Below are 27701 nucleotides of genomic sequence, written 5' to 3' on the forward strand. Positions count from 1 at the left end.
AAAGTAGCATTTCTTGGAAAGTATTAAAGCACTAAAATGTAAAGTGCAGCTAGCATTTTAATATTGTTTATTTGTAATTGAATTGGCGTCGTCAATACGATAATAATGAAAGCATACCCCCCTTCGTTTTTTTTTTGTTTTTTATTTTAGTTGATGTTTTATTCATAAAAATGTTACAATCCTTTATAATTAGAACAAAAGCTTTGTTAAACGCATTTTGAATTTCTTTTTGTATTGCAATTAAATCTTGTAAAAAAGCTTTTTGTTTTAAAACTAAAACTTTACCTCAAATATTTTTCCGACATATCAAAAAATTGAACAAGAGTAAACTAAGTGACATTTTTTGTTTTCTATGTGTTTATTTCAACTAAACAATTCAGAATTTTTGAAACATGATTTTGTAAGTATATTACATTTTTAATAATAATACTTATTTCAATTAATTAAAAAATACAATTGTTAATAATTAAAAATACAATCGTTAATAACCGTCGCGCAGTGGTAGCGCACTTGCCTCAGAAACGTAGGATCCGTGGTACAAACTCGTCCTCTGGGCAAGTATGTGATATCAGTTAGGAAGAAGGCGTGAACTTCCAAATAAATGCTCATCCGCGGTGCTCTGCGATAAAACCATAAGGACTTCTAGGAGCATCTAAATAAAATTAAAAAATAAATATATATATATATATATATATATATATATATATATATATATATATATATATATATATATATATATATATATATATATATATATATATATATATATATATATATATATATATATATATATATATATATATAGTTCCACAAGCAGCCAAAAATTAATAAATAAATTTTCAAGGATCTTTTGATTTTACAAAAATACTTTAGAAAAGATAGTTATAACAAGATTGGAGAAACTGAAAAAACTCTTAGATAGCGCTTGATTGGGTATTGATATTTTGCTAAACATTTTTCTAGCATAAGTTTTCATCTATTAAAACACAAAATCATTTGTTTGTGGAATAACTCTTATTTTTAATACTTTTTATAAACAACATTCGATAAAATTCAGTAATATATTGAAACTTGATTAAAAAAAAACAAGTAAAACTTAGTTTTAACATTGCTTAATGATTGGGATTAAGCCAGTTTGATAAAAAAATAAAATAACAGAGGACTCAGTATTAATCCTCGTCGGACCCTACGTAACGTTTTAAGTTTGTCTGAAGATTGTCATTGAAAGATACTAACTGTAACTCTATCAGTTGATTAATTGGCGAACCATATTTATAAAATTTATAAGTATTTAAAAGAATTATACGTAATACTTTCTTTTTCTAAATAAATTTAATGGTTTACAATATCTAATCAGAGGAAACTCAATCACCTAGGCTAAACGTTATCCTTTCAAATCGAGTGGTGACAATGGGATAAGCCCGTTCTAAATATGAGCGCAGAATTGATTGTTTTACCATTATTAATTATTCAGCTCTCTTAAATAGTGAAATTATCCTAAAAGCATTGAATAAAGCAAATGTTAGTTCGATCTTTAAAAAAGTAGCAACTTAGAACTGTCCGATTACAGACCGGTAAATTTAAAAGATTTGCTCGAAATTTATGAAAGTGTTAACAAGTTTCAAATTCGTGTAACGTATGGCTTAGCGAACTAAATATCGGTAAGTGTATGGTAATGTTTTTAGGTAAAAATAATCCAACTATGATTACTCAATCACAGACAAAATGGGTTCATTTTCAAGTTAAAAAACCGAAATAGTGAGGGATTTGGGAGTTTGGATTATATCTGAAAACCTAAAAGTTCATGCACGTGTAAACCACATTGTAGCAAATTGTAACCACATTGTAGCAAAAGCAAATAGTATGCGTGAACTTTTGAAGCAAACATTTCAATCAAAAAATTAGCATAAATGAAAAAGGCTATATTCTATTTATATCAGACCCCATTTAGAGTATCTTATGTCTGCTTGACGGTAACACTATGAAAAAAATATTGCCTACAGAGCGAATTGCTAGACATGATCTAACAACTCCGGAAATAAGAAGAAACCGGGGTTTACTTTTTAAACAACTTTACTTCTAACATAACTGCAAGCAGCCACTATCAGAGTTGAAAGTTACTGGAAGAGAAAAGATGAAGTTTATAAAGCAAGAAGACATTAATAGACAACTTGAAAAATTGCAAATTATATGAATATGGAAAACGAGATGAAGGGAATGAAATCCAAAGAACTGATGTTCGAGCAAATAAACTAGACAAATAAAATTTTTTGGAGCACTTAGGTTTCTAAGTCAGTCTAAGTCACAGTAAAAGGATAAGACTTAATTGAATGAACACAACACAATAACGAATTTTAGTAGATGGCAAGAGACGCTAGCTCTTTAGAACAGCGCCCATTATAGTATTTATAGAAAAGAGAAGGAGAAGCAACGATGACGATGTTACAATTCTTGGAGGTTGGCTGCAAGAGCAGGTTCAAATATGTTAACAATGCATTTATGCACCTTGTCTAAAAGAAAAGGGCATCATTCAAAGATCCACTCCAAATACGGCAACAGTATTCCATACAAGGACGGATTTGAGAATTATTAGAGATAAAGAATAGAATCCGGAATAAGAAAGTGGTGAGGACTTTCATCAGATGTAAGAGTTAATCCTAAAAGACAAAGAGTAAATGACTCATCAAGTATATTACCATTCATAAATATAGGAAGATCTAGATTTTTGCGGTAACGATTAGCTGAAAAAAATTGAGTTTTATCTGAGTTAAAGTTGCTGATAAGCCACTAAGAGCTGGTGAATCTTAACTGAGAACTGACCGACATATGTACGACATAGTCGTACATATGTCGGTCATAGTTCTCGAACAACAGTTATAATTAGATAACTTGAGGTTGATATTTATAAAATTCAATAAGATTTCTAAACTGCATCAAATTTCATGCAGAAAATTATTTTATTGTACATAATTTTCGGCTCATAACTACCCAGCAAATATTTTATCGCAGATTTTCAGTGGACCTATATAGGCATTTTGAGCGGTCTATTGTATTTTTGTTTATTGGTGACTTGATTTACCATTAGTGGCAGCCGCCAAAAGTGATTGGCCGATGACTAGCCGTATCACATTTCACATGTTAGAAAATTATAGGCTGGCCACTTATAACTGATATCACTAATGTTCCACTAAGAAACTGGTTAGCAAAACTCCAATGCATCGCTCAAAATGTCTATATAGGCCCGCTGCAAATCCATTACAACAATGTTTTTTGGGTAGACTCAAGTTTCAATGTTATATTTAAAAATACATTAAAAGTAATAAAGGACAAAGGATCAGAAATTACAATCCTCTGAACAAAAGAATACAAATGTTGATCAAAACCCCAGTCTTCACGAATTTACTACAAATTAACCGTTGCAACGGTTTATTTATAGTAAATTTGAGAACAACTAAGACTTTATCAAAATTAGCATTTTTATACAAATTTTGTATTTTTATGCATTTTTATAGAACGCGTTGCTCGGTAGTAAACTTTTACATTTATAGACCAGATTTTCTGGTAAAACCTTATAAGCTATACTATATTAAAAAGACAAAGGCAGAGTTAACAGCATTAATAACTGATATATTCAATTGTATTAAAACTATCCTACATAATTACTATTGATGAGGACTTTTGATAATAAAACATTTTTTTTGAGTTTAAATTTAGGGAGCTAAAATCTCAAGAAAAAACAACACGTTTCTGACTGTGTGCTATTAGCAATGTGATATCAAGAAATGTGATATTAAGGATGTAAATATAATCTATGGTGATACTGTCTTTCATATAATTAAATTTATTTTGTAAATAATACGAGATTTCGACATTGTACTAAAAATTATTACTTTTAAAAAAGTATAAATGTATAATTAAAATATAGAATATAAACTATTATTTCTTTTTATAATTTAATTGTGTAAATAAATAAATTATTTAGTAAACTAAAAAATTAATAAATTATTTATATTAAAGTTGCGATTTTTAAAGTGTGAAAGGTTTTGTTGTATACAAAGTGCAGAAAAAAGTTTTAATTAAAATAACAGTCATTATATTAATAATGATTTTTATTTATTTAAAACATTTTGCACTTAGTGTAAAAGTATATAACAAAATATATAAAAATAAAATAAAAATAGGAAATAAGATTTAAAAATTTTTATAAATCTTATTCATTTTATTTTTTTATTATATTTTGCCGGTTAAAAAATATTACAATAACCAAATATATTTTACAATTCTTTACATTAGCAACGGCAGGGCTTTTAGAAGATCGTGATGATCTTATCATGGAACCCTTTTCAACTTATGGTCAATTTCTGATAAGAATTACCATGTTTTTATTGAAATAAAAATACATTTTTAAACAAAGACAAATTGTTGTAGAAACAATATACAAGAGAACAATTTAAAACAAATAAAGATATTTTCAATTAAAAATATAATTGAAGACGTGGGTGCAAGAACGATGAAACTCCACTTTTTATCGATTTTCAGGTTTTAATAAACTATTAGTATATAAAATAAGTTCTATTAGTTAGTATGAAAATGACATAGATTTAAAGCACTTCTTGTGTCATTAAATGCATGATTTGGTAGAAAAATTCGTATTCCCTACATATAAAATTATTCCGTTTTTTCTTTCTCCTGAACAATTTGCGAAAATGGAGTTACATCGTTTTTGCACTTATATTTTCATTTTCTTTAAGTTGCCGTTTGAATGAAGCAAAATTCGGTTTTGTAGAAAAATCGAAATTTGGTTAGACTATTTTGTTCCAGAGAAATAGACCTTGGTAAATAACAAAAAACTGGTCTGCTTTTATGGCAAAAAGGGGAATAAGATATTTTTACGAAGATCGTATTTGTTTTTAGGTTTCATACTATGAAAACTTTTTAATATATTTAGCAACAAATTTTCTTTACATTTAAACATAAAGCATAAAATATTTAAGACATTTAGTTGATATACATTGAAAACATTTATTTCTTTAAAAAGTTGTTTTGTGTGAGAAAGATGATTTTTTTATCTTATTAGGCGAGTTTTAAAACTTATTACGCTGCGTTATGGCTTGGCAAAAACCGGAAAATTTTAGAAAACCGGTTTTCGGTTTTTTTAAGTTGTAAAACCGGATAACCGGTTTTACACCGGTTTTTTATTATAAAAGAGAATTTTTATTATTGTCGTATAAATCAAATGAAACCTATAGGATTGATATACTGGAATTAGATCTTGTAATCTAAAAAATTTCATACTTATAATAAAAAATTTAATTTTTTTTAATTAATTATTAAACAATTTTTATCAATGTACAGTAATACTTACATCTTTTTTTACTCATTATTAGTTAGTTATTTAGTTTAGTTATTTAGTTGTTAGTTTTTTATTCATTATTTAGTTCGAAACTAATGAATTTGGATCATTTTCTTTTAAGTCTCTTTTTACTTTTCTAATCTTTTTTTTTTTTTTTTGTGGCAACTCAATAAACTTTTCTTTTTTTTTGATACAATTTATAGCTGAATATGCTAGTTTTAACTAAAATTTATGCATGCAATCTGTTTACAAAAGTCTACTGTAAAAATATACTACGATATATTACGATATACTAATATTTAAAGAAATAAGAAAGTCAAAATAAAAAAAACAAATTTGTTGAAAACGTAATACATAATAACATAAAAGTCTTTTAAAAAAATAAACGATTCAGCGTACTAACGATATGAAGCTACTAGAAACAAAAAATTAAACAGCAAATGTTGTTCAATTTTTGGTTATTAAAATTAAACAACAAACGAAAATATCAAAAAGTTAATGTAATGTTAAAGTTATGTAATCTATTAATAATTGGTAAAAAAAAAAATATTGAAATAAATAAAACTAAATGCAATATTAAAGTGCTTTTTTGAAAACTATATATATTTTCACAACATTTGTGCCTTCCAAGTTACTTGTTAGCTTTTCAAAACAAGAAATCTTTAAACTATTTATCTATTTTAATAATTCATAACAACCGGTTTCTTTTAGAAAAAAAAAACCGTTTTTTGGTTTCGAGAAAACTAAACAAAAACCCGGTTTACCGGTTGCGGTTTTCGCCGGTTGCCAAGCCCTACGCTGCGTGTTTCTGATGAAGGTAGAGAAATTTTAGCTTTGTTCTACGAGTGCTTTCCCATATAATATTTGCGTTGTTTATATGAAAATGTATAAATAAATAATATAACTGTGTTAACTGGTGTTTACCTGATATATTTCTTGTTTTATAGAGAATTCCGATGCATTTAGCAATTTTATTTGAGGTGTTATCAATATAATTTTCCAAGATAGATTTTCATTAATTATACTCCGAGAAACTTCGTAACTTTTTCTCTTTTTATTATTATATTATGAAATAAAAGGTCTGGCATAATAAAGGCCAGTTTCTGTTTTTTTGAAGGTGGTTTTGTGTCATCTGCAAAATTTATTGTTGTTAAGTTTGATGATTTACGACGATAACAGGGTTTTATCTTTAATGCCATACCACATTCGTTTTTTTTTAAAGGATTTGTTGATTGACGGCGTCAAATGTTTTGTATAAAACATTTTTTAAAAAAATCAGTTATAATGCGCGTAAGTTGAAGAATGACATGCTCAGTTGAATTATTTTTTTAAAAGACAAATTGGTTTTCGTATAGTATTTCATTTTCAAGAAGATAAGAGTAGATTTGGTTATATATTTTTTTTACTGAAATTTTTTAATAAACTGGAAGAACTGGAAAAGGACAATAATTTGTTTCATTTGTACGATCCCCTGTCTTAAAGATTGAAGTTGTTTTTGCTATTTTTAGTTTTTCTGGAAAAGAACTTAGTACAATAGATGCTCTACAGATTTTATAAAGAATATCTTTTATAACATCGTTGGAATCAATTACAACATTTGTATTAATATCATCATACCAAGTTGCTTTATTTCGTTTTAATGACTTAAAAGCAACTTCAAATTAATTAAAAGTGAACTTAATAAAATTTAGATTATTGGTGTTTCAAACTCATTGACAGATTTATCTTTAATGTATTGTTTTGTTTGTTTGTTTATTTATTTATTATTTATTTTATTTTTTTTTAAATAAAATAGTATAACTGAAGCAATATTTTTCTTGTTTTTTAACTCTGAAAAATTAAATAAAATATTGATTTTTAAGCTAATGATTTTGGACTCCTACCCTATGTAGTAGAGAAGGAGTCCAATACCCTAATGGATTATCCGGGTACTGGATTGGCGTATACAGTACTCGGATATTCCAGTAGGTTGTCTGCAAATTTAATAAGTTTGAAGTTAATAATGAATATTAAATACCAAGGCCATAGACAACTTTTTTTGATGTTTAAGCTAAGCAACTTTGAAATATAAAGAAAACTCCATATTTAAGTACGTTCATATATATGAGGAATAAGGATGCTAAAAAAAAAATTGCGGTAATTTGAGACTGGGAACAACAAAAACCCCAAAATAGGAGGGCAACGAGTCAAATTTAAATTTTTTTTTTTCAATCTTAAACTTAATTTATATTCATCGTCAAATTTCAAATTTGATTCAATAACTTTTTGTTGATCGGTTTTTATGACTTTATAAGGTTTATAGCCCCCTCAATTTGAGGGGGTGTAAATTTTATAAGGTCATAAAAGCCGAACAACAAGAGATTATTAAATCAAATTTCAAATTCGTCGATGAATATAAATTAAATTTGATATAGAAAAAAAAATTCAAATTTGACTTGTTGCTCTCCTATTTTGGGCTGGGGGGGCTAACGTGTTGGAATTTTTGTTATTCCCAGTCTCCAATCACCGCAATTTTTTGCATAGCATCCTTATTCCTCATATACATGAACATACTTAAATATGGAGTTTTCTTTATGTTTCAAAGTTGCTTAGCTCAAACATCAAAAAAAGTTGTCTTCGGCCTTGAATATAAATTACTAATATAAAAATGAAATAGCAATAAAAATTGGATACTATTATATCTCTAGAACTGTGTATGAATAACTTTTTTTTTTGCTTTAACTGATTTATAACTGTTTGCTGTACATCATGTGTAAATCATTTTTGTCAAGTAACTAAAAAAGGCTTTTAAACATAATATGTTCTGGTAATAAGAAAAAACATGGTAAAACACCTAGGTTTTACGTAAGCATAAAAAAATTCAATTAGATCAAATTATAAAATACATATAAGAATAACCCCCTCAATTTGAGGGGCCACAAACTCCACTTCTTGTTTCCATTCTCCTATCACGGTAATTTTTTTTTGTGGAGAATCTTTTCTTCATACATATGAACGTAAAAAAAAATTGAAATATTCTTTTTGTTTAAAAGTTGGTTAATTCAAACATTTAAAAACCTTCCTACGCCACTGCCTACAATAATTAGTTTACTTTTTAATAAAATTAATCACATGTACCCTTCAAGATTTTCAAAGTACAATTATGAACAACCTAAAATGCATTATTTAGCTACTAAATTTTATAATGGCTTAAGAGCTTCTAAATTATGAAGAACTTTATTAAAAAAACGAGCTGAAAAGTTTTTTTTCTTATTTCCTATTCAAAAAAACCGAAACAAATACTTATTAACGATCGTTTTTTTTTAAGATTATTATTATCATTATTATTTATCTCTATTTTTTCTTTAATTCTAATAACTATTTTGCTAACTTTTTTTTTTTCTTTTTTTCTTTTTTAGAGATAAGTTAATAAGATAACTTTATTTAAGTCATCCTCTCAATTTATCTCTAGTTTTTAGGTTTGATTATTTTTTATATACTTTTCACAATTTTCTTTTGATCATAACTTAGTAACTAATCTTAAGATACTTTTAAGTACTTGTATATACTTTTAAATAGTACGAAATAATTGTATATACAATGTGTACAACCAATAAAAGGTAAACATACGAATGCTTACCTTTTATTGGTTGTTCACACTTGTTAATAAAAGCACGTCGAGATGTAGTGACAAGGCTAATATTGTCTTCTTTTAGCCCCAGTCGTGTAGATTTTATTCATATAACACGGTATTGCATTCTTTGTTTTATTGACGAAATAAGAAAATAAGAAAAAATAAAAAAAATCGACAACAGCAATTAACTCTCCATATATGCATTCTAACTAACTTACAGCTTTTGTTGTTGCTTTTTTTAAAAACTAGTAACAGAAGAGGGTGTAAAGAAGTTTGGCAATAATTTACGCAGGAGAAGTGGTATTTAGAATGAAACGACGCCAGCGGTTTTATTAGGACATGTACCAGAAAAAATCTGCGCGTGTTCTAATGTGGTGTTTACGGAAACCGTGCATCATTTTAAATAGCTAATTGTTTTAAAATGTCATTGTATTAGTGTTATTCAAAACTTAAACAACTCTGTTATTAAAACAATTAGTTTTAATTGAAATGTCATCAAGTCAAGATAAGAAGCGAGAAAAAATTTTGTATTTTCTTGTTGAAAATCCTGGTGTATCAAACAAAATAATTTCTAATGAGTTGCAGATTGCTTTGAGAACAGTGCAGAGCGTTGTGAAACAATTTAAGGACACTGGTATAATTAAAAGGAAATCAGGAAGTGAAAGAAAAAAATGTTTTGTTAGACGAGATCTTGGTAAAAAAGTGAAAGATGCCTTAGACAGAAAACCGGAGATTTCTGTTCGAACTTTAGCGAATAAATTTAAGACAAGTGCTTCCACTATACAAAGAGTAAAGGGAAATTGTGGCTATAAATCTTATAAAAAGAAAAAAGTTCCTTGTCGTGAAGAAAAGCAAAAAACTGTCGCAATTCGTTGTTCAAAGCTGTTCTTTAAAAAATTATAAGCAAAAAAATCTTGTTTGATAATTGACGATGAAATTTATTGTGCTGCATATTTCCGATCTCTTCGAGGACACTAATATTATTCAGCGAATAATCGCAAGATTATTATTATTATTATTTCCGATCTCTTCGAGAACACTAATATTATTCAGCGAATAATCGCAAGAAACTGAATTCCAATTATAAATGCTTTGGAATGTAAAAATTCGCTAAAAAAGTTCTTAGTTTAGCAAGCCATTTGTAAATGTGGTGAAAAAAGCTCTTGTTTTGTGACTACGGAAACAATTAACACCAAAATATGCATAAAAGAATGCCACAAGAAACGTCTTCGCCGTTTGTTTTTTTTTCAAACATCTTTGCTTCCAACAAGGCTGCAAGCAACCACTAATTAAAGTTACTGAAAGAGAAAAGATGAAGATTGTAGAGCAAGATAACGATTGACGGACGACTTAAAAAAGATTGCAAATTATATGAATCAGGAAAGCAAGATGAAGGAAGCGAGTTCCGAAGAACTAATGTTTGAGGAAAAAAACTAGACGAATAAGAGTTTTTGGAGCACTTAGGAACAGTCACAGAAAAAGGATGACACTTAATTGAATGACGAGTAACACAAGAATGAATTTTAGTAGATAGCACAAGAGACGCTAGCTCTTTAGAGCAGTGCCCATTATAGTACTTGTAGAAAAGAGAAAGAGAAGCAACATTACGACGATGTGACAATGGTTAGAGGTTGGCTGCAAGAGCAGGTCCAACTATGTCTACAATGCGTTTTTGCACCTTGTCTAAAAGAGAAAGGGCATCATTAGAAGATCCGCCCCAGATATGGCAACAGTATTACATACAAGGCCGGATTTGAGATTTATAGAGATAGAAAATAAAATCTGAAGTAAGAAAGCGTTGAGCTTGATAAAGAGATGCAACCTTAGCAGATGCTAATTTTGCAACTGATTTGATATATGGTTTCCAAGAAAGATCGGAAGTAAGAGTTAATCCTAGAAAATGAAGAGTAGATGACTCGTCGAGTACATCACCGTTCATAAATATAGGAAGATCTAATTTATTGCGATAACAATTAGCTAAAAAAAATTGAGTTTTATCTGTATTGAAGTTCACAGCCACTGTGAGCCACATGCTGCAGCAGAAGTGAGATCCTTTTCAAGCTCAAATGCCCCCTCCAAGCAATCAGAGAGTGTTAGTTTCTTATCACTACAAGAGTAAATGGTAGTATCATCAGCAAACAATGCCACCTTAGATGTGAGAATATCTGGAAGATTGTTAATGTAAATTAAAGTATAGGGCCAAGGATAGAACCTTGAGGAACCTCTGAAGTTACAGAATAAGAAGAAGAGTCCTGTCCATCAAGGACAACTTTTATACTACAATTGGAAAGGAAGGATTCAATAATCTTAAAGATGTTGCCAGATACACCATAAGAAGAATGCTTATGGAGAAGACCAGCATGTCAAACTTTATCAAAAGCTTTTGAAATGTCAAGAGCGATGGCCTTAACCTCTCCACCTTATCTAATGCACGATAAAACCTATCGGTTATTACTGTTAACAAATAAGCTTTTAAGAACACACAGCAAATCAATTTTTATGAACACACACGGGTAATCCGTTATTTTTGCCTGATTTAGCATCATGTCATTACTTTGGGACAACTCTAAACTGGCTTAGAAAAGACAAACGAGATTTCGTTGAAAAACACTACAATCCACCAAATTGTCCCGAACTACGTCCTATCGAAAGATATTGGGCTCTTGTCAAAAGAAAACTAAGTTTCAATGTAAAAGAAGCCAAAAAAATTTAAGACTTCAAAAATAAATGGGTTAGAGCAACCAAGAAAGTCCAGCCGAAGACTGTGCAAAAGCCGATGTCGAGTATAAAACGCAAAGTGTGTGCGTTCACACGTACAAATCTAAAGTGAAATTTAAGTATATTAATATATATACTTTCAAAATATATATACCATTCAATATCGAAATACAATAGTTAGATATATATCCATTAAAATGTCCGCGCAGATTTTTTCTGGCACATGTCAATTGACAATTATTTTTTTATAAATTTTCATATCCAGAGGCGTAGAAAGAATTTTTTGGTGTTCGAGATAGGTAACTTCCAGACATGGAGCAAACTCCAAACATTTATATGTTTATACTTATGTCAAATAATGAGGGTTTGCAAAAAATTGTTATGATTGGAGGCTGGGAACAAAAAAGCCCCCAAATTTTCGCCCCCTGCCCCAAACGTGAGAGCAACAAGTTGATGAATTATTTTTTGTACTATTCTCAACTAGACTTATATTCATCAATAAATATTAGATTTCATTATAAAATATTTAAGCGTTCAAAAATTATGACCATATAAAGTTTAAACCCCCCTCAAATTGAGGGGGTTGCAAATTTTATATGGTAATAATTTTTAAACGCTAATAGATAATACTATGAAACTTAAAATTTATCGATGAATATAAGGCTAGTTAAGAATAGTACAAAAAATACTTCATCAACTTGTTGCTCTCACGTTTGGGGCAGGGGGGGCGAAATTTTGGGGGCTTTTTTGTTCCCAGCCTCCAATCATCGCAATTTTTTGCAAACCCTCATTATTTGACATAAGTATAAACATAAAAATGTTTTTAGTTTGCTCCATGTCTGAAAGTTAATCTCGAACAACAAAAAATTCTTTCTACACCTCTGATCATATCATAAATTGGTTTCGATTTTTATCTTTAAAGTAAAAGGTATTTATAAATAGCTTGTTGAAGTTTAGTAGGTAAAATTGTTTGTCGTAAGTTTATAAGTAGGCTTTCAAAATTTTTGACAAGGGGAAAGAGAGGTTTAAAAGTATGTAATTGAGGCTTTTTTATAACTTTGATTAAAAAAAAAATATTTTTGAATTGTTTTTTTTTTTTTTAATTTTAAACTTATTTTTATAATTTTTGAAAAACTTTGAAAAAAATTTTTTCGTTTTGTCATTTTTTATTTTTACTCGAAAACTTTATAAACCTTTAAACATCTAGGGAGTTGAAAATGGCTTAGCATTTATAATAATGTTTTTAAAGAACTTTTTCAAAATCTCTATAAATACAAGTTATCTATTTAATGTCCAGATACTCTAATAAATTGCTTATTTAAAAAATTAGTTTTTTTTTTATAAGAATGTAAAACTTGGTATTGAAAAATTTAATATTAACTAAATATATCAAACATACCAGAAGATATCAAAAAAAATAAAAAACATGTTATTTATAAAAGGCAAAAGTATCGCACAAGGACGAATTCATCATTTTCTGTGGTTTGAGAGCTAACTTTCAGACACAGACTCAACTCCAAACATTTTTATGACTATAGTTATGTCTAATAAGGATGCTTTTCAAAAAATTGCAATTATTAAAGCCTGAGAACAAAAAAGATTTATAGTAGTTTTGCGTTAATGAGTTTATTGCTTAGTGTGTCCACTGATCTTTTTCTATAAATTTATTACAGATTTTATTTCATTGAAAGTTTTCAATCTAGAACTGAGTTTATTTTCTAGAAAGAAGTTACTCGCCTTTTATCTTTTAGATTTTTGTTGGACAATTGTTTACAAACAGCTGTAGCTGGTATTAAATACTGAAAAATTTACAATAAGGATTTTATTTCTGAATAAAATTTGTAGCATTAACTCAATCGATTACTGCCTCAGATTATATAATACTTTTAATAATACACATATTAGAATTTAAATATTTAGTAGAATTTGTATATCTTTATATATTTTGTACGATAAATATTTCTTGTAATAGAAACTACATTGTGCAACATGTACAACAACATGGTGCAATATGTACTATAACATTTTGCAACATGTACAATAAAATTTTGCAACATATACAACAACATTTTGCAATAAGTACAATAACATTGTGCAACATATACAACAATATTGTGCAACATGTACAATAACATTTAATGAAATATTCTTACAATGATTGTAAGAATATCTCATTAAATTGACACTATACATTGAAAGATTAAAAACCTTTAAGTGTTTTTATATTTACTTTTTTTAACTAAATGCTGTTTTTATATTTTTTTTGATATTTTTGACTATATTTTTTTGATATTTTTGACAATTTACATTATACAACTGTTTTGGGTTTTTTAAAATAGGTTTAAAACGACATAATATTTTATTAACTAAATATTTAAAGTTAAAACATGAGTTATTTAACTTGTTCAAAACGCATTCAACTTTCACTGCCAAAATTAAGAAAAAATTACTTTTATTTAGGTTTTTGCACGTATGCTTTTTTATAGTTGGCCACTCCAAAGTTACTTATGCTGATTCCGTTTCAGCAATATTTAACCAAATTTATTTGAATGCATATAACAACGTTAGTAATATTTTACCTACGATAGAAAATGTTTCAATGTTTAATTGCATTCACCGTTGCATAGCAACTAAGCTTTGCAAGTCTGTAAATTACGATCTAAGCAAAAGCATCTGCGAACTAATTTCACCAACGCCGCCTCAGATTCAAATTCGACAAGGATGGCAGTTTATTTCATCAAACTATACAACTAGTTTTTCAATGTCATTACCAAAAATGCCGCAACTTAGAACAACAAAAATCATACCAAGAACGACAAGTTTAGTTACTACGACTTTACCAACAACTGTAGGTATTCCATTTGTAGAGCAATCTTCAACGTATAAAGATAATTTTACATATGCATCTCGAGCAATCGATGGTTTATTTGCTAATAATGATATCGATCTTTGCGCGGTAACCGCTGAATCTTTTAGCCCTTGGTGGAAATTAACTTTACCTGAAGAAAATATAATTCATTCTGTTAAGGTTGTAACCATTGAGAGTATAGAAACCAAACGACTAGGAGGATTTAAGTTAAAAATAGGCGACGCAAGAGAAAAGTATATTTTGTGTGGGCATCTGACAGGTGTGCCATCAAGAACTTTAGTATGCAACGTACGTGGAAAATATGTGTTTATTGGAGATAAAAAAGCAGTCGATAAACTTATTTTATGTGAGGTAGAAGTGACTGAATTATAAAACTTTAATATATGAATAAACTTGTTTAGTCTTCTTGACTTGTTGTCTTGATTTGTTTTTAGCAATCTCTAAACCTTTTGACCTAGGTTTTTTTCACATAGTAAAAACGCCAAGCTGAGAGACCGCTGTCCCCGCAACATTTATTAAATTATTTTTACCATCAAAGATGATCCTTAATATATTTTAGTTTAATTTATTTTAATGGTCAATAATTTAAGATATTTATAGACTTTTGAAAAATCATAAATGTTCGCTATGTTTAAACTACCAATGAAGATGTGCTGCATCAGGCACCTCTATACTAACAGTCTTAATATACTCGTGCACATCTGCGACACAAGTGCCATACTTTAAGAACATAATAGAATACTAAAAACATATGTAAAAGAATTTTATGGCTCAATATTGAATGACAATTATTACTACATACAAATAATTAAAAGCTAAACACAAAAAGTTTTATAAAATTATAATGTAGTTTTATAAAATTATAATGTAGTATATAAAGTTTTATAAAATTATAATGTAGTATAAAATAAAAAGTTTGTAAACGGTACAACAACATTTTTTTTAAACTGTTAAACTGACTTTTTGAGAACAGGCGCAGGTGCTTACGAATATAATCAGTTCGCGGTAAACCAGTTTTTTTTTAGTAATTATTATTTAAGATGGATGTAAAAAAATAAACAAAGTTTTTTTTTTTACTTAACTTAATATTTTAAGTTGATCGAAGAACTTGCTTGTTCTTGTAAAATTATACCTATCAATTTACTACTAATATTATACCTATCAATTTACTACTTTGCATATGTTCTCAATGTTTAAAAACAATATCAAAAATTCTCACTCACATAAATATTTTTTGAAATGCTTAAGATTACGTGTGTTAATCTCATCAAATTTAACTCGAAAAGTCTTATGGTTTATTTTTAAAAATGTATAATTAATTTCAAAAAATGTAACAAATCTTTCAGAGTACCAATGATGTTAAAATTCTGAATTCAGAACTGGAGTTTCGTGGTTTGAAGTCAGCTCTGACTATGGGACATTTGTAAGGAAAGAGGCGTAAACCTCCTGGTTAAATGCTATTCAGCTGTGCCCTGTAATAAGACTGTATGGATTTCTTCGAGCACCTAAATAACCTTAAAAAAAAATTCACAATAAGTGCATTTAATTTTAAACGGGATTTGGTGATATCAACCAAAACGTCGTTATAAATTCTTGCTGTTTAATTAAAATAGTTCTATATAAAAATTTTTCGTTTTGTTTTAACGAGGGAATTTTCCCTGATTAACTTAACATTGCCAAATTAACGCCGATATTTAAAGGAGGAGATGCAACTAAGGTAAATAATTATCGCCCTATCTCTGTTCTTCCTATATTTTCAAAACTTAATGAGCTTAATACTTAAAAAATTTCCCAACTGGTTCAAAGTAAATAAACTTTTAGTAAATATTGACAAAACCAACTGAACTCTATTTCACCCAATTTCCAAAAAAAATTAATACCATATTTTTATATTCATTGATAATATTTATATTCATTGATAATATTTATATTCATTGATAATATTTATATTCATTGATAATATTTATATTCATTGATAATATTTATATTCATTGATAATATTTATATTCATTGATAATATTTAAATAAAAAAAGTAAAAACAACACAGTTTTTAGGAATGTTGTATGTTTTGATGAAAATTTTAAAAATTTCAAAAATTATTGAAATATTATACAAATCAAAATGCTATTTAAACATGTGCACTTTAACGCAACTGTTTTATTCACTTATTCCCTGCCATATCAACTATGCAAAGATTGCGTTATTATACGTTATACACGCAACTATGCAAATGTTGCGTGTATAACGTATATAATTAGTACCTTCATTAGAAACATAAAGCACGTTTAGTTAATTCATGTTAATTTAATCGACGAACTCATTCAAAGCATCTCTTTTAGAAAAATGAATGTATTAAACATATAGGGGAAGGTTGCAAAAGATGAACAGATTCCTAAAATTGTATAACCTGTTTTACGGGTAGACAACTGATTTTTTTGAGAATTATTTTGGTTAAGTATATTCATACAATTTCGACGGTGTTATTCAAATTTCTTGGTTATATAGCTAATTCCCTTTCATTGTTTTATTATTAAAAAAGTTTACCATCCCTGTTATATTTTTTATTATTCAATACTTTATAATATTATTATATAATATATGAGAGAATACATAAGCTGTTGTCATACTGTTTAAATTATGATAGTACTTCTTGAAGTTGCTTAATGATGAATGCGTTTTATTTAAAATTAATGATGAATGCATTTTATTTAAAAAAGCACGTTTTTTCAAAATTATTCTCCACGGAGCTTTATTTTGGTATTTCAAGAGCAAAAGTTTTTCTAAAAGAGAAAGATTTATTGTTTTTTTTTTATGGTTAAGATAATTACTTTTTACTTTAGTATAGTCCTTAAAGATACAATTTAATTTAATTTTTTTTTTTTGTGATTATTTTTTTGTTATTTTGAGTTTTTTTGAGTTCCATTAAAAAAACTTATCTTAGGAAACTGGTTTCCCAAAATGAGATGAATGGGTGTGTTATAAATAACGCGATTTTTGGTATAAATATATATTTTTCAAAGAATTACGACCAAGAAAATGATGATTTTTAATGCAGTCATTTTCGAAGACTAGTTAACTTTGCGTATCATTTCGTGGATCTAATCTTTAGAACAAAATTGTCTTAAATAACTTTTTTTTTTTTTTTTTTGAATATGTTATATTTGTTTTAAAATAAGTTGAAAGAATAAGTTTTTGAAAAAGACAATATACTAATGCACTTTTGAAACCTTTTTAAATTCATTTTTTCTATTATTTATATCGGTTTATATGATTTGTAATGTATGATTTTTAATGATCGGTTTGTATGATTTGTAATTCAATTATTTACGATCTGCCTGCAAATATATATTCAATTATATTATCTGTCTATATTGTATTTAAGAAATGTTTTATTTTTAATCTTTTTTATTTTGATCTTGTTATTCTTTTATTATTGCAAAACTTTTTTATTATCTAAATGAAGTATGTAACATATATTGCAAATGCTTGAATCACTTCAAATCTGAAAAAAAATCTCAATACTCATTTGCTCCTCTAAAAAGTATTATTTAATGAACTTACTTTATACCTTCCAGCCTAACATCATTTGTTCTCATTGTATCACCAAGGATATCATTTTCAAAGTTCTTTGAGGAGATTTCGAAACGCTGATAGAATTTTGTAAGGAAATCTTTCTCTAACTTTGACTGCTTATCAAGACTTCTGTCCCAGTTCAGTGAAGTAAATTTAATTAATTCCTTATATTTTAAGTTAAGTTTAATGATTTTGGTCTTGATGCTATAACCTGAAATCACAAATTCCTTCCCAAACTTGCCAAACTCAGTATTATCCCAAATTTTTTAATGCTAGATACTAAGCAGGAGTTTTCAGGATCTGTACCAATCAATGCAATGACATCGCAATTTTTCAGGATCTGTAATGCAATGCTAATGTAATGTAACGCAATTTATGTAATGTAATGTAATGTAATGTAACGCAATTAATTAATGTAATGTAACGCAATTTTTCAGGATCTGTAATGCAATGACATCGCAAATTTTCAGGATCTGTACCAATCAATGCAATGACATCGCAAATGGCGGGAGCGTTTATTTAATAGTGAAATAGAAAAAAAAAGAAAAAGCGAAGGAAATTTTTTTAAAGAACAAATAAGTTTTGTTAGTGCAGTCGGTTGATGCTTTTTTACGTAACAATATTTCACTGCCGGACACCAACAAATCCTTTTGCACAACTTAAGATTATAGATTTCTGTATGTAAAACAATCGAGACACAAACCGTTAAGCGAATAAAATTGGTTAAATTGGTCTTTAAAGATAAGAAAGATTTGTGTCTTGTTGACGCCATTATATTACGTCACGGTCGTAGTAATAACCAAATTCGGACGAATAACGGACGAATAAATAAAAACATGGCACGTTGTTAATGATTGAACTTTGCAATGACATCGCAAACGGTGGACACTTTTTATTAACAACTATAAATAATTTTTTAAAGAGTGAAAAAAGAAAAAGAAAAATCAATAAATCAGGAGATATTTTGCTTTAGTTTTTCAAAAATATAATCAATTATAAAGAAAAAACGAAATATCTAAAAAGAAGAAAAAAGAACGAACTATTTGAAAGGATATAAAATAAACTACAAAAGTAACGAAAATAATAATAAACAAAAAAAAGTTTAAAAATGAATGAAAAAGGAAAGAAAACATTCGAAAATTTGGGAAAACTCGGCATAACAAGATTTTAAATTGTTTTTACTTTTTTCATATTTCGTTAGTTATTCATTTCATATTATGATTTATTTTAAGGTAGTTTTATTTAGCTATGCAATGATGTTTTCCGTTATGTAATGATATTTTCTTTTCTTTAGTTTTTAGTATATGTAGTGCATATAGCTTTACTTATTATTTGTTGCTAATCATTAAAATCATTTGCTAGTTATTTACTCCATCATGTTAGTTTTATAAAGTGTTTCTTTTTTTCTTCCTATGTTTCATGAATTATTTATTGTTACTAGTTTGCTTGATTACATTATTATGCTTTGTACTTTTTTAGCGGTAGCTTTGTTTGTAATGTTTATCCCTTTTTTTGGTTTTTGTTTTTCACAGTGTTTTTCTGTTTTTGTTTTTTTTGTTTATTGTGTTATTGTGTTATTGTACAATATATTATGGTTTTCATATTTTAACAATTATGATTAACATATTTACTAAATCTATATAATTTTTTTAGTAGTAGTCGTTTTTATGTCATCGTTAATTGTTACGTTTTGTCAATTTTTTACTGTTTGTAACTGTAGCTATGTATGTATAAATGATTATTGTATAAAACGTAATATTGATTTATTTTATTTATTGTAATTACTGTATTACTATTATTATTATTATTACTATTAATAATATAATTATTAATATTACCAAGATTATTTGTATATATGTAAATTATTTTTTTAAGGTATTTACTTGTATGCTCTGTATGTTGTATTACTCTGTATGCTTATTTCGTGATGCGCTTTTCATTTCTTTCAGTTTTAATAACAATCATGTCTACCAGTAAAAGAAGAAAAATAGAGCTTGTTGATGTCACACAATTTCCTGAGGTACTTGTTCCTGTGCGTGATATCAATTGGGAATTGTGCATTTTGTGTCAGCGTGTTTCACCGGAACCTCTTATAATTCCCAAAGAGGCAGGTTATAAAACTCTAAGTGAAAACTTGATCGAGTTCGATAATCATGAAGCTTTGCCACCAACTATTCGCTTGGATAAAATAAGTGATGGAAAGGAGTTATTGCACGCATTAATTGTTAATGAGGCAAAGTACCACAAGCTTTGCCGAAACAAGTACGACTCTCAGAAACTGCAGAGAATCATTGAGAGAAACCAAAATGTGCAAGATGATTCCGAAAACGCCCAGAGCTCTGCTAGGTGCATGCGATCCTCATGTAAAGCAGTTGACATAAAAAGTTGTTGTTTGTTTTGTGATGGTGAATCTGTGACAGGCAACCCCTTAGTACAGGCAAGCACAAAAGAAATTGGCCCAAAAGTGTATGCTCTAGCCATTGAAATGCAGGACACAAATCTGCTTAACAAAATAGCAAACCAAGATTTCATAGCACTCGAAGTCAAATATCATAAAGACTGTTACAGGGGATTTCTCAACAGAGCCCGCAGTCATGAGCGCTCCTTTAGCAATGATGAACACAATCTCTATCGATTGACTTATGGCTCTGTCATTGCGGAATTGGTTAGTTACATGGAAGAGATGTTTATATATGGTACATCATCCCCTGTTTTTAAGCTGTCTGACATCAATAAACTTTGTGCAGATCGTATGTCGAGTCTCGGAGTTCAGTCTGAGTCTATCAACCGAACTAGACTGAAGGACGATTTAATTTCCTTAGTTCCTGGTTTGAGGGAAGACAAGTGTGGTAAAGAAGTCATCTTAAGCTTTGAGCCAGATGTGGGTAATGCCATACGTGATGCTTGCAACTTCAACGATATGTCGGACGGTATTTGCATTGCTCAGGCAGCTGGTATTCTCCGTAGAGATATGTTTAGAGAGTTTCCCAAATTCAGCGGCTCGCTTATAGGCGACTTTGGATCTCGTGATTGTGTGCCACCTTCCCTTGTAAATTTTGTTAATACTCTTTTAGGAGGCTACAATATCGACAATGGTTCACCTGCTTCCGCACCCGAGCAGGAAGCTGCTTATTCCATTGCACAGTTAATTCGATTTAATAGTGTAAAGCGTAGCAGAGCCAACAGACCTCAACAAATACGTCATCAAGCAAACCAAGAAACTCCATTGGCCGTGTACCTTGGTTTGATGATCCATAACTGCACTCGGAAAAGATCAGTTGTCGACAAATTGAATTCTCTAGGTTTAAGTATTTCATATGACCGAGTTCAAGAAATTGAATCAAGTTTGACTAATGAAAAGTGCAAATTTTATGTGCAAATAGGTCATGTGATACCAAGTTGCCTGTCTGAAGGTGTTTTTACAACAGCTGCGATAGACAATATTGATCACAATCCATCTTCAACTACATCTAACGATTCATTCCCCGGCTCTAGCGTCACAATTATTCAGCATCCGGATACTCCCCATTCAAATTCAAAATCCACTTCAGAAGGACTCCTTTGGTCTAGGAAAATCAATAGCAAATTGCCGGATACATACACCACTCTCCCTGCAACGAATAATGTTGTTTCCGAACCACTAATGACCACCGTGAATGCATCACCTATTGCTAGTGATCCAATAACCATTGAGCAGTTGACACCTTGGCTAAATTCTGTGCAGGAGTCTGTGTATAACACATCAACAAATAAAACTTCATTCGCTGCTTTCCATGCGGAAAGAAATATGCATCCAGCAACCTTTCCATGTCATAACATACTATTGCCATTGCTAACAGATCACATTCAGTCTCCAGCAACAGTACGCCATTTGATGGATGTAATAATAAAAATAACGAGTGCTGTCAATAACAAACAAGGTGCTGTTATAACTGGTGATCAGCCCGTGTACGCAGTTGCAAAGTATATACAATGGAAGTTTCCGGATGTTTATGGAGAGGATAAAATAGTCATTATGATGGGTGGACTCCATATTGAAATGGCCATTCAAAACATGATTGGAAAGTGGTTGAAGGGCAGTGGTTGGACTGAAATGTTCATAAAAGCAGAGGTTGCTAGCATTGGAAGGAGTGAGTCGCTGCTTAAATCGTCGCACATAAAGAGAACAAGATATGCGCACGAAGTGAGCCTGGCATCTCTTTTCATTCTTCGTGATGAGGCGTGTAAGCTAGATTGTAAGGACTTTGTTGAGTCATTGGAAGAGTGGATTTCCAGGAAGAGCAACGAATCTAATCAGTTTCTTTATTGGCAAACCGTTATGGAGTTGGAGAGCCTGCTACTGAGTTTTGTGCGCAGTATTCGCGAACCAAACTTCGAGGAGTACGTGCGAATGCTAAAGCAGATTGCTCCGTGGTTCTTCGCACTTGATCTAACTAATTACTCTCGCTGGTTGCCGGTTTTCATCAAAACCTTGGAAGAGCTACCTGTCCGACACCCTTATGTGTTTGAGGAATTCAAAAAGGGCCACTTCACAAGTAGGAAAACTAACGCGGACTTCTCTGCCATGTCTGATGACCAGCTTCATTAACAGAACAACAAATTGATCAAGAGTGACGGAGGAGCAATCAACGTACTTCATAACGAAACTGCTCTTCTTAAGTGGATGGTGGCTGGTCCAGAAATTTCTCGAATGATTAATGAGTTTGAGAATGAAGTTCGCAGTTCCACTTCTTTGGGTTATCAACACCGTCGCCATCATGAAGACAGAAATAGTTTTCAGACTCGTTATCTTCATCACGTGTCTGAAGTGGTGAAATCTATGCGCGATGATGGAAATCCTTTTGCGGAGCAGTTACTGCAGCCAGCAGACAACCATAAGATTATAATGTCCAATTCAGCCGAAAAAACTGTTCAAGAAGCCAAGATCACAGGGCAACAGCAATACAACGAGTACGTAGCTGACCGTCTTGTGTCCAGACAAAAGTCAATTCATGAGCCTTTGAAAAGAAACAAATTTGAATTGTTCCACAGTTTGAAAATTCCAGGTTCCAAACATAAAACTAAAATCGCTGATCTTAAACATGACTCCAACTACTTTTGTAAAATGTATGTAGCAAGTCAAAATCGTGTTAGTGATATAGAGGATTTGTTTTCACACGAAAACAACCGTTATCCGCCATCAATTTCTGAATTCGGAAGGAAGCGTAAGGCCACCAGCAAATCAGATGTCCTCATTTGTTTGGAACAGTATGGTAGCGAGAAACAACAAGACTTCAACCTTGACTATAAGGTTTCTGCTCTGATTGTTGATGGTGCAGCACTCGTACACATGCTTCACCCGAGATCGTCAAAGACATTCTCTGACTACTGCGAAAATGTGATTGGACCATTCGTGGACAGACTTCTGAGATCCGTGCAGCGCCTTGACATTGTTTTTGATCGGTATGTCCCAAAAAGCTTGAAGTCCGAAACACGGGAAGATCGTGGATCAGGGCAACGCATAAACGTCACAATGGGTACACTTATTCCAAAAAAGTTTGACAAATTCCTATCTGTGGACTTCAATAAGACGCAACTGTTCGGCCTTATTTCCAGATTCGTTTTAACGCAATCCGTAGTTGGAAAAGTTATTGTTTGTACCATTGAAGAAACTGCATGTGCCAGTCAACAAGATTTAGATGTATCGTCCATATCTCCTTTTAGTGCTGAAGAGGCAGATGGCCGTCTTTTGCTCCATGCTAATCATGCACTGAAAAATGGCAACTTTACTATAACTATACGCACTGTGGACTCCGATATGGTCGTTATAGCTCTCTCTGTGTTTAGCCAGATGATTGGAGTGAAAGAGTTGTGGATTGATTTTGGAGTTGGAAAAGGAAGACGAATGATAGGAGTTCACCATCTACATCAACACATTCCAGATGGTGTATCGTCAAATTTACCATTCTTCCATGCCTTCACCGGATGTGACACAGTATCAACATTCTGTGGGATTGGAAAACGAACGGCATTGAAAGCGTGGATGAACTACCGAGTAGTTGATGCTGCATTTCACAATCTTTCCACGTCAGACTTAAAAAATGATGTCTTAACTGATACGGCAAGGAAGGCCATTGAGCGATTTGTAGTATTGTTGTACGATCGATCATCAACCGCTGCTGGCGTAAACGAATGCCGCCGTATACTCTACACCATAAAGAATAGAGCAATTGAAAACATTCCGCCGACTGCAGACGCTCTTCTGCAGCACACAAAGAGAGCAGCACTGCAGGCACACTTATGGAAACAATGCTTGTCTGCTGTTACTCCAGGATATTTACCCACTGAAAGGGGATGGAAAGATACTGCTGATGAGTGCTATACACCACTTTGGTGCACTCTGCCGGAGATTTCTCGACATTGCCAGGAACTGATTCGTTGTTCGTGCAAAACTGAGTGTAAAAACTGTTCATGTAAACGACATGGTTTACCATGCACTAAGCTGTGTGCATGTAACGGCTATTGTTACAAAGAAACAAATGGTGATTCATATGAAGAACTAGAAGTTGAAGAAGACCCGGAATTCGACCATGTTCTCCAGATCTCCTTCCATGACGAATTGTAATCCAAAAGTGTATTGTAATTATGTAAATACGTAAATGTATGTAAATATGTAAATATGAGTTTCTTGTTACATCATCGAACAAGACGGCGTTTATTTTAAGTGGATGTCACTACTAGTTCTAAAGTTATGACCATTTAAAAACTTTCAAGATGGCCGATGGCAGCCATCTTGAAATTTCAAAACATTGATTTCAGTCAGTTTTATGTAACTTTTCTCTTAGAACAAATCGATGTTTATTTGAAGTGGATATCACTACTAGTTCTACAGTTATGACCATTTAAATACATTCAAAATGGCCGCCATTGGCCATTTTGAATAATTCATCTGTAAAACGATTCCAGATGCATAACAAGTTTGTGTCTCGCTATTTTTTTGTTGCTCATACCGTCCACTATCACTATGCAAAGTTACACGCTGGTGTCCAGAAGTGAAATGTTTTTATGATAGCCACCTGCACTATGTTAAAAATAAAGTAAAATAAGAAAATTATTGTAAGGTATAAACGAATTAAAAGATTGAAGAAAAATAAAACACAAAAATTACTAAAAAGAAAAAAGTTCGAAATATTAATAGAAAGAACTAATTAAAATGTAAAATTAAATCGCTAACAATTTTTTCACCTTTTTTTTTCGCCAAAAATAACAGAAGATTATCATTTTTTTTTTTTATTTTATGAAGTTTTTGTGTTTGCATTTTTGTTTTTGTAGTTTTTGCTTTCATTTTGTAGTTATTGTGTTTGCCTTTTTGCTTGTGTAAAGTTTATTATTATTTGTGCTGTTTGTTATTAGTTATTTTTATTTTTGTTCTCTGTTTTTCTATTTTACAAAATTCTCTTCACCTTTCTTTTTTTGCCAAAAATAACAGAAGATTGTTTTTATTTTTTAATTTTGATTTATTTTGTAGAAGTTCTTTTGTTTGCCTTTTCGTTTGGTAGTTTTTGCTTTTATTTTGTAATTTTTATGTTTTGCCTTTTCGTTTGTGTAAAGTTTGTTTTTAATTGTGCTGTTTTGCTAATAATTTTTATTTTTGTTTGCTGATGTTATTTGAGTGTCTTTGTTTGCTGTTGTTATTTGAGTGTTTTTGTTTGCTGTTGTTATTGAGTGATTTTGTTTGTTGTTGTTATTGAGTGTTGTTGTTTGCTGTTGTTATTGAGTGTTTTCATATTTTTTGTCTTATAGCTTTATCGTTATTATTATTTTTTTAAAGTTAATTTAATTTACGCATGCTTTTATTTATTATTATTGCTGTTAATTTTTTTGTTTGCTTGATTGTTTTATTCAGGTTTCACTCCAATTACTAGTTTTTAATTATATGAGTGACACCCAACCTAATTTTGTTAAATTATAAAAAAAAACTTTTAGTTTTCACTTTTTGGTTGAACAAATGGACAAAATTGTACCAACACCATTTTCATTAACAAGATCATTGAATTTTAATCTAATCTTGTTACCAACATTAGTAAAAGTGGGTTTGTACTTAACCTGTTACTTCGGAAGGATAAATTGATAGTATCTCAATATATCATCACTAAATTGAAGCTGTCTTTCAACAATTTTGAAACAAGATTAATATATCTCAACTTTTCTGTATCTTTTCGTTTTTCTCTTTTCCCATTATCATCCTTTTTTCAGCTGTTTTACTCATTTTTTATATGAAGTTTCAAATAATAAGTATTTTTTCTAGATTTATTAATAAATGTTAGACATCAATGTTCTATAAAGTCTCAAACTATTTGTTTTTCCCTCTCATATCAAATTTCTATTAAGTTTCTATTTAGTTTGACGCTACGGCTTTTATAAGCGTTTATACAAAAAATTCCTTCGGGCACAAAACAGTAAAACTCAGAATTAATATCTATCATTTTTTTTTTTTAATATGTTTATTTTTTCTTCTACAACAAAATACAATTTTCATATATATAAACAACAAAATAAGAAATTGGCTGGAGCAAGAAGAAGACATAATTCTGTCTTATCACCGAGCCCCATTTTTATAAAATCGTGATTTATAAATATCATATTATATTAGCGTAAATATACAAAGTAGTAATTAGTAATTGGTAGAATGCTTACATTATCTGCAGTTGCAAAAGAAAAAGGCAGCTGCTGTTGTAAAATAGCGATAACATGCTTATAATAATAAAAGAAAAATGAAAAAAATAAATATATACAAATATTTATATTGAGAGAGTAATATCATTAATAAACTTTGTTATGGTGGATTGTGATAATAACATTCATTTAAAAGAACTTTTTCTTTTAAGTTTCAGTACAATCTCTCTAATTCGAATCTCCTTAATTCGAAAACCTCTATATAAAGCGACTAAATATAAAGTCAGCGTGAAATGCGCTTAAGAAACTTTTTTGTTTAACTTTCTATAATTCGAATCTCTATAATTCAAATCTCTACAATTCAAATGGATTTTTCAGACCTGTCAGTAAGATTCTCTCTGTAAATCGAACTTTTTAAATTTTTGTTGTATAAAACGCTTGTTAATCATCGAACTCTCTTTTCAAACTTTGAATGTTCTGATTTTTTGTTAAACAATTAGCGTGAATTATTTCCTTCTGTTTAAAAAAAAAACCATGGCATCAAAAAGAATGCATAAAGAAAACAATTTAAAGCTGAAATACGAAGTTCTTCTTTAATTGGGTAAAGGAAAAACAAATAAAGAGGTTTCGAAAATCTTTGATATTCCACCAAACACTCTTTCAACCTGGAAAAAGAATGAAGATAAAATCTTTGACGCTTTTCGTCAAGGAAATTTGGCTAAACGGGTGGAAGTTGATACGTATTATCAAGTCAACGAAGCTGTACTTAAATGGTTCAAAAGAATGAGAGCTGATAATATCCCAACCAGTGGTTTGCTGGTAAAAGAAAAAGCTTTATATTTTGCGAAAGAGTTAAGCTTCAAAAAATTTCAAGCTTCGGATGGATGGCTAGACAAACTTAAGAAAAAGTAAATTAATT

General features: G+C 29.9%; 1 protein-coding gene across 1 annotated transcript; it reads left to right on the top strand.

Annotated features, from left to right (window-relative positions):
* The first annotated feature begins 279 nt into the window (after window positions 1-279).
* On the top strand, window positions 280-14957 carry LOC101239793 (uncharacterized). Its single transcript, XM_065812191.1, has 2 exons — window positions 280-400; window positions 14145-14957. Exons 1-2 carry the CDS (start codon window positions 393-395, stop codon window positions 14923-14925), a joined length of 789 nt encoding a protein of 262 aa, XP_065668263.1. The 5' UTR covers window positions 280-392; the 3' UTR covers window positions 14926-14957.
* The last annotated feature ends 12744 nt before the right edge of the window (window positions 14958-27701 follow it).

Source organism: Hydra vulgaris, chromosome 12 (genome assembly GCF_038396675.1).
Source record: "Hydra vulgaris chromosome 12, alternate assembly HydraT2T_AEP".
In the NCBI taxonomy this organism is placed as follows: domain Eukaryota; kingdom Metazoa; phylum Cnidaria; class Hydrozoa; order Anthoathecata; family Hydridae; genus Hydra; species Hydra vulgaris.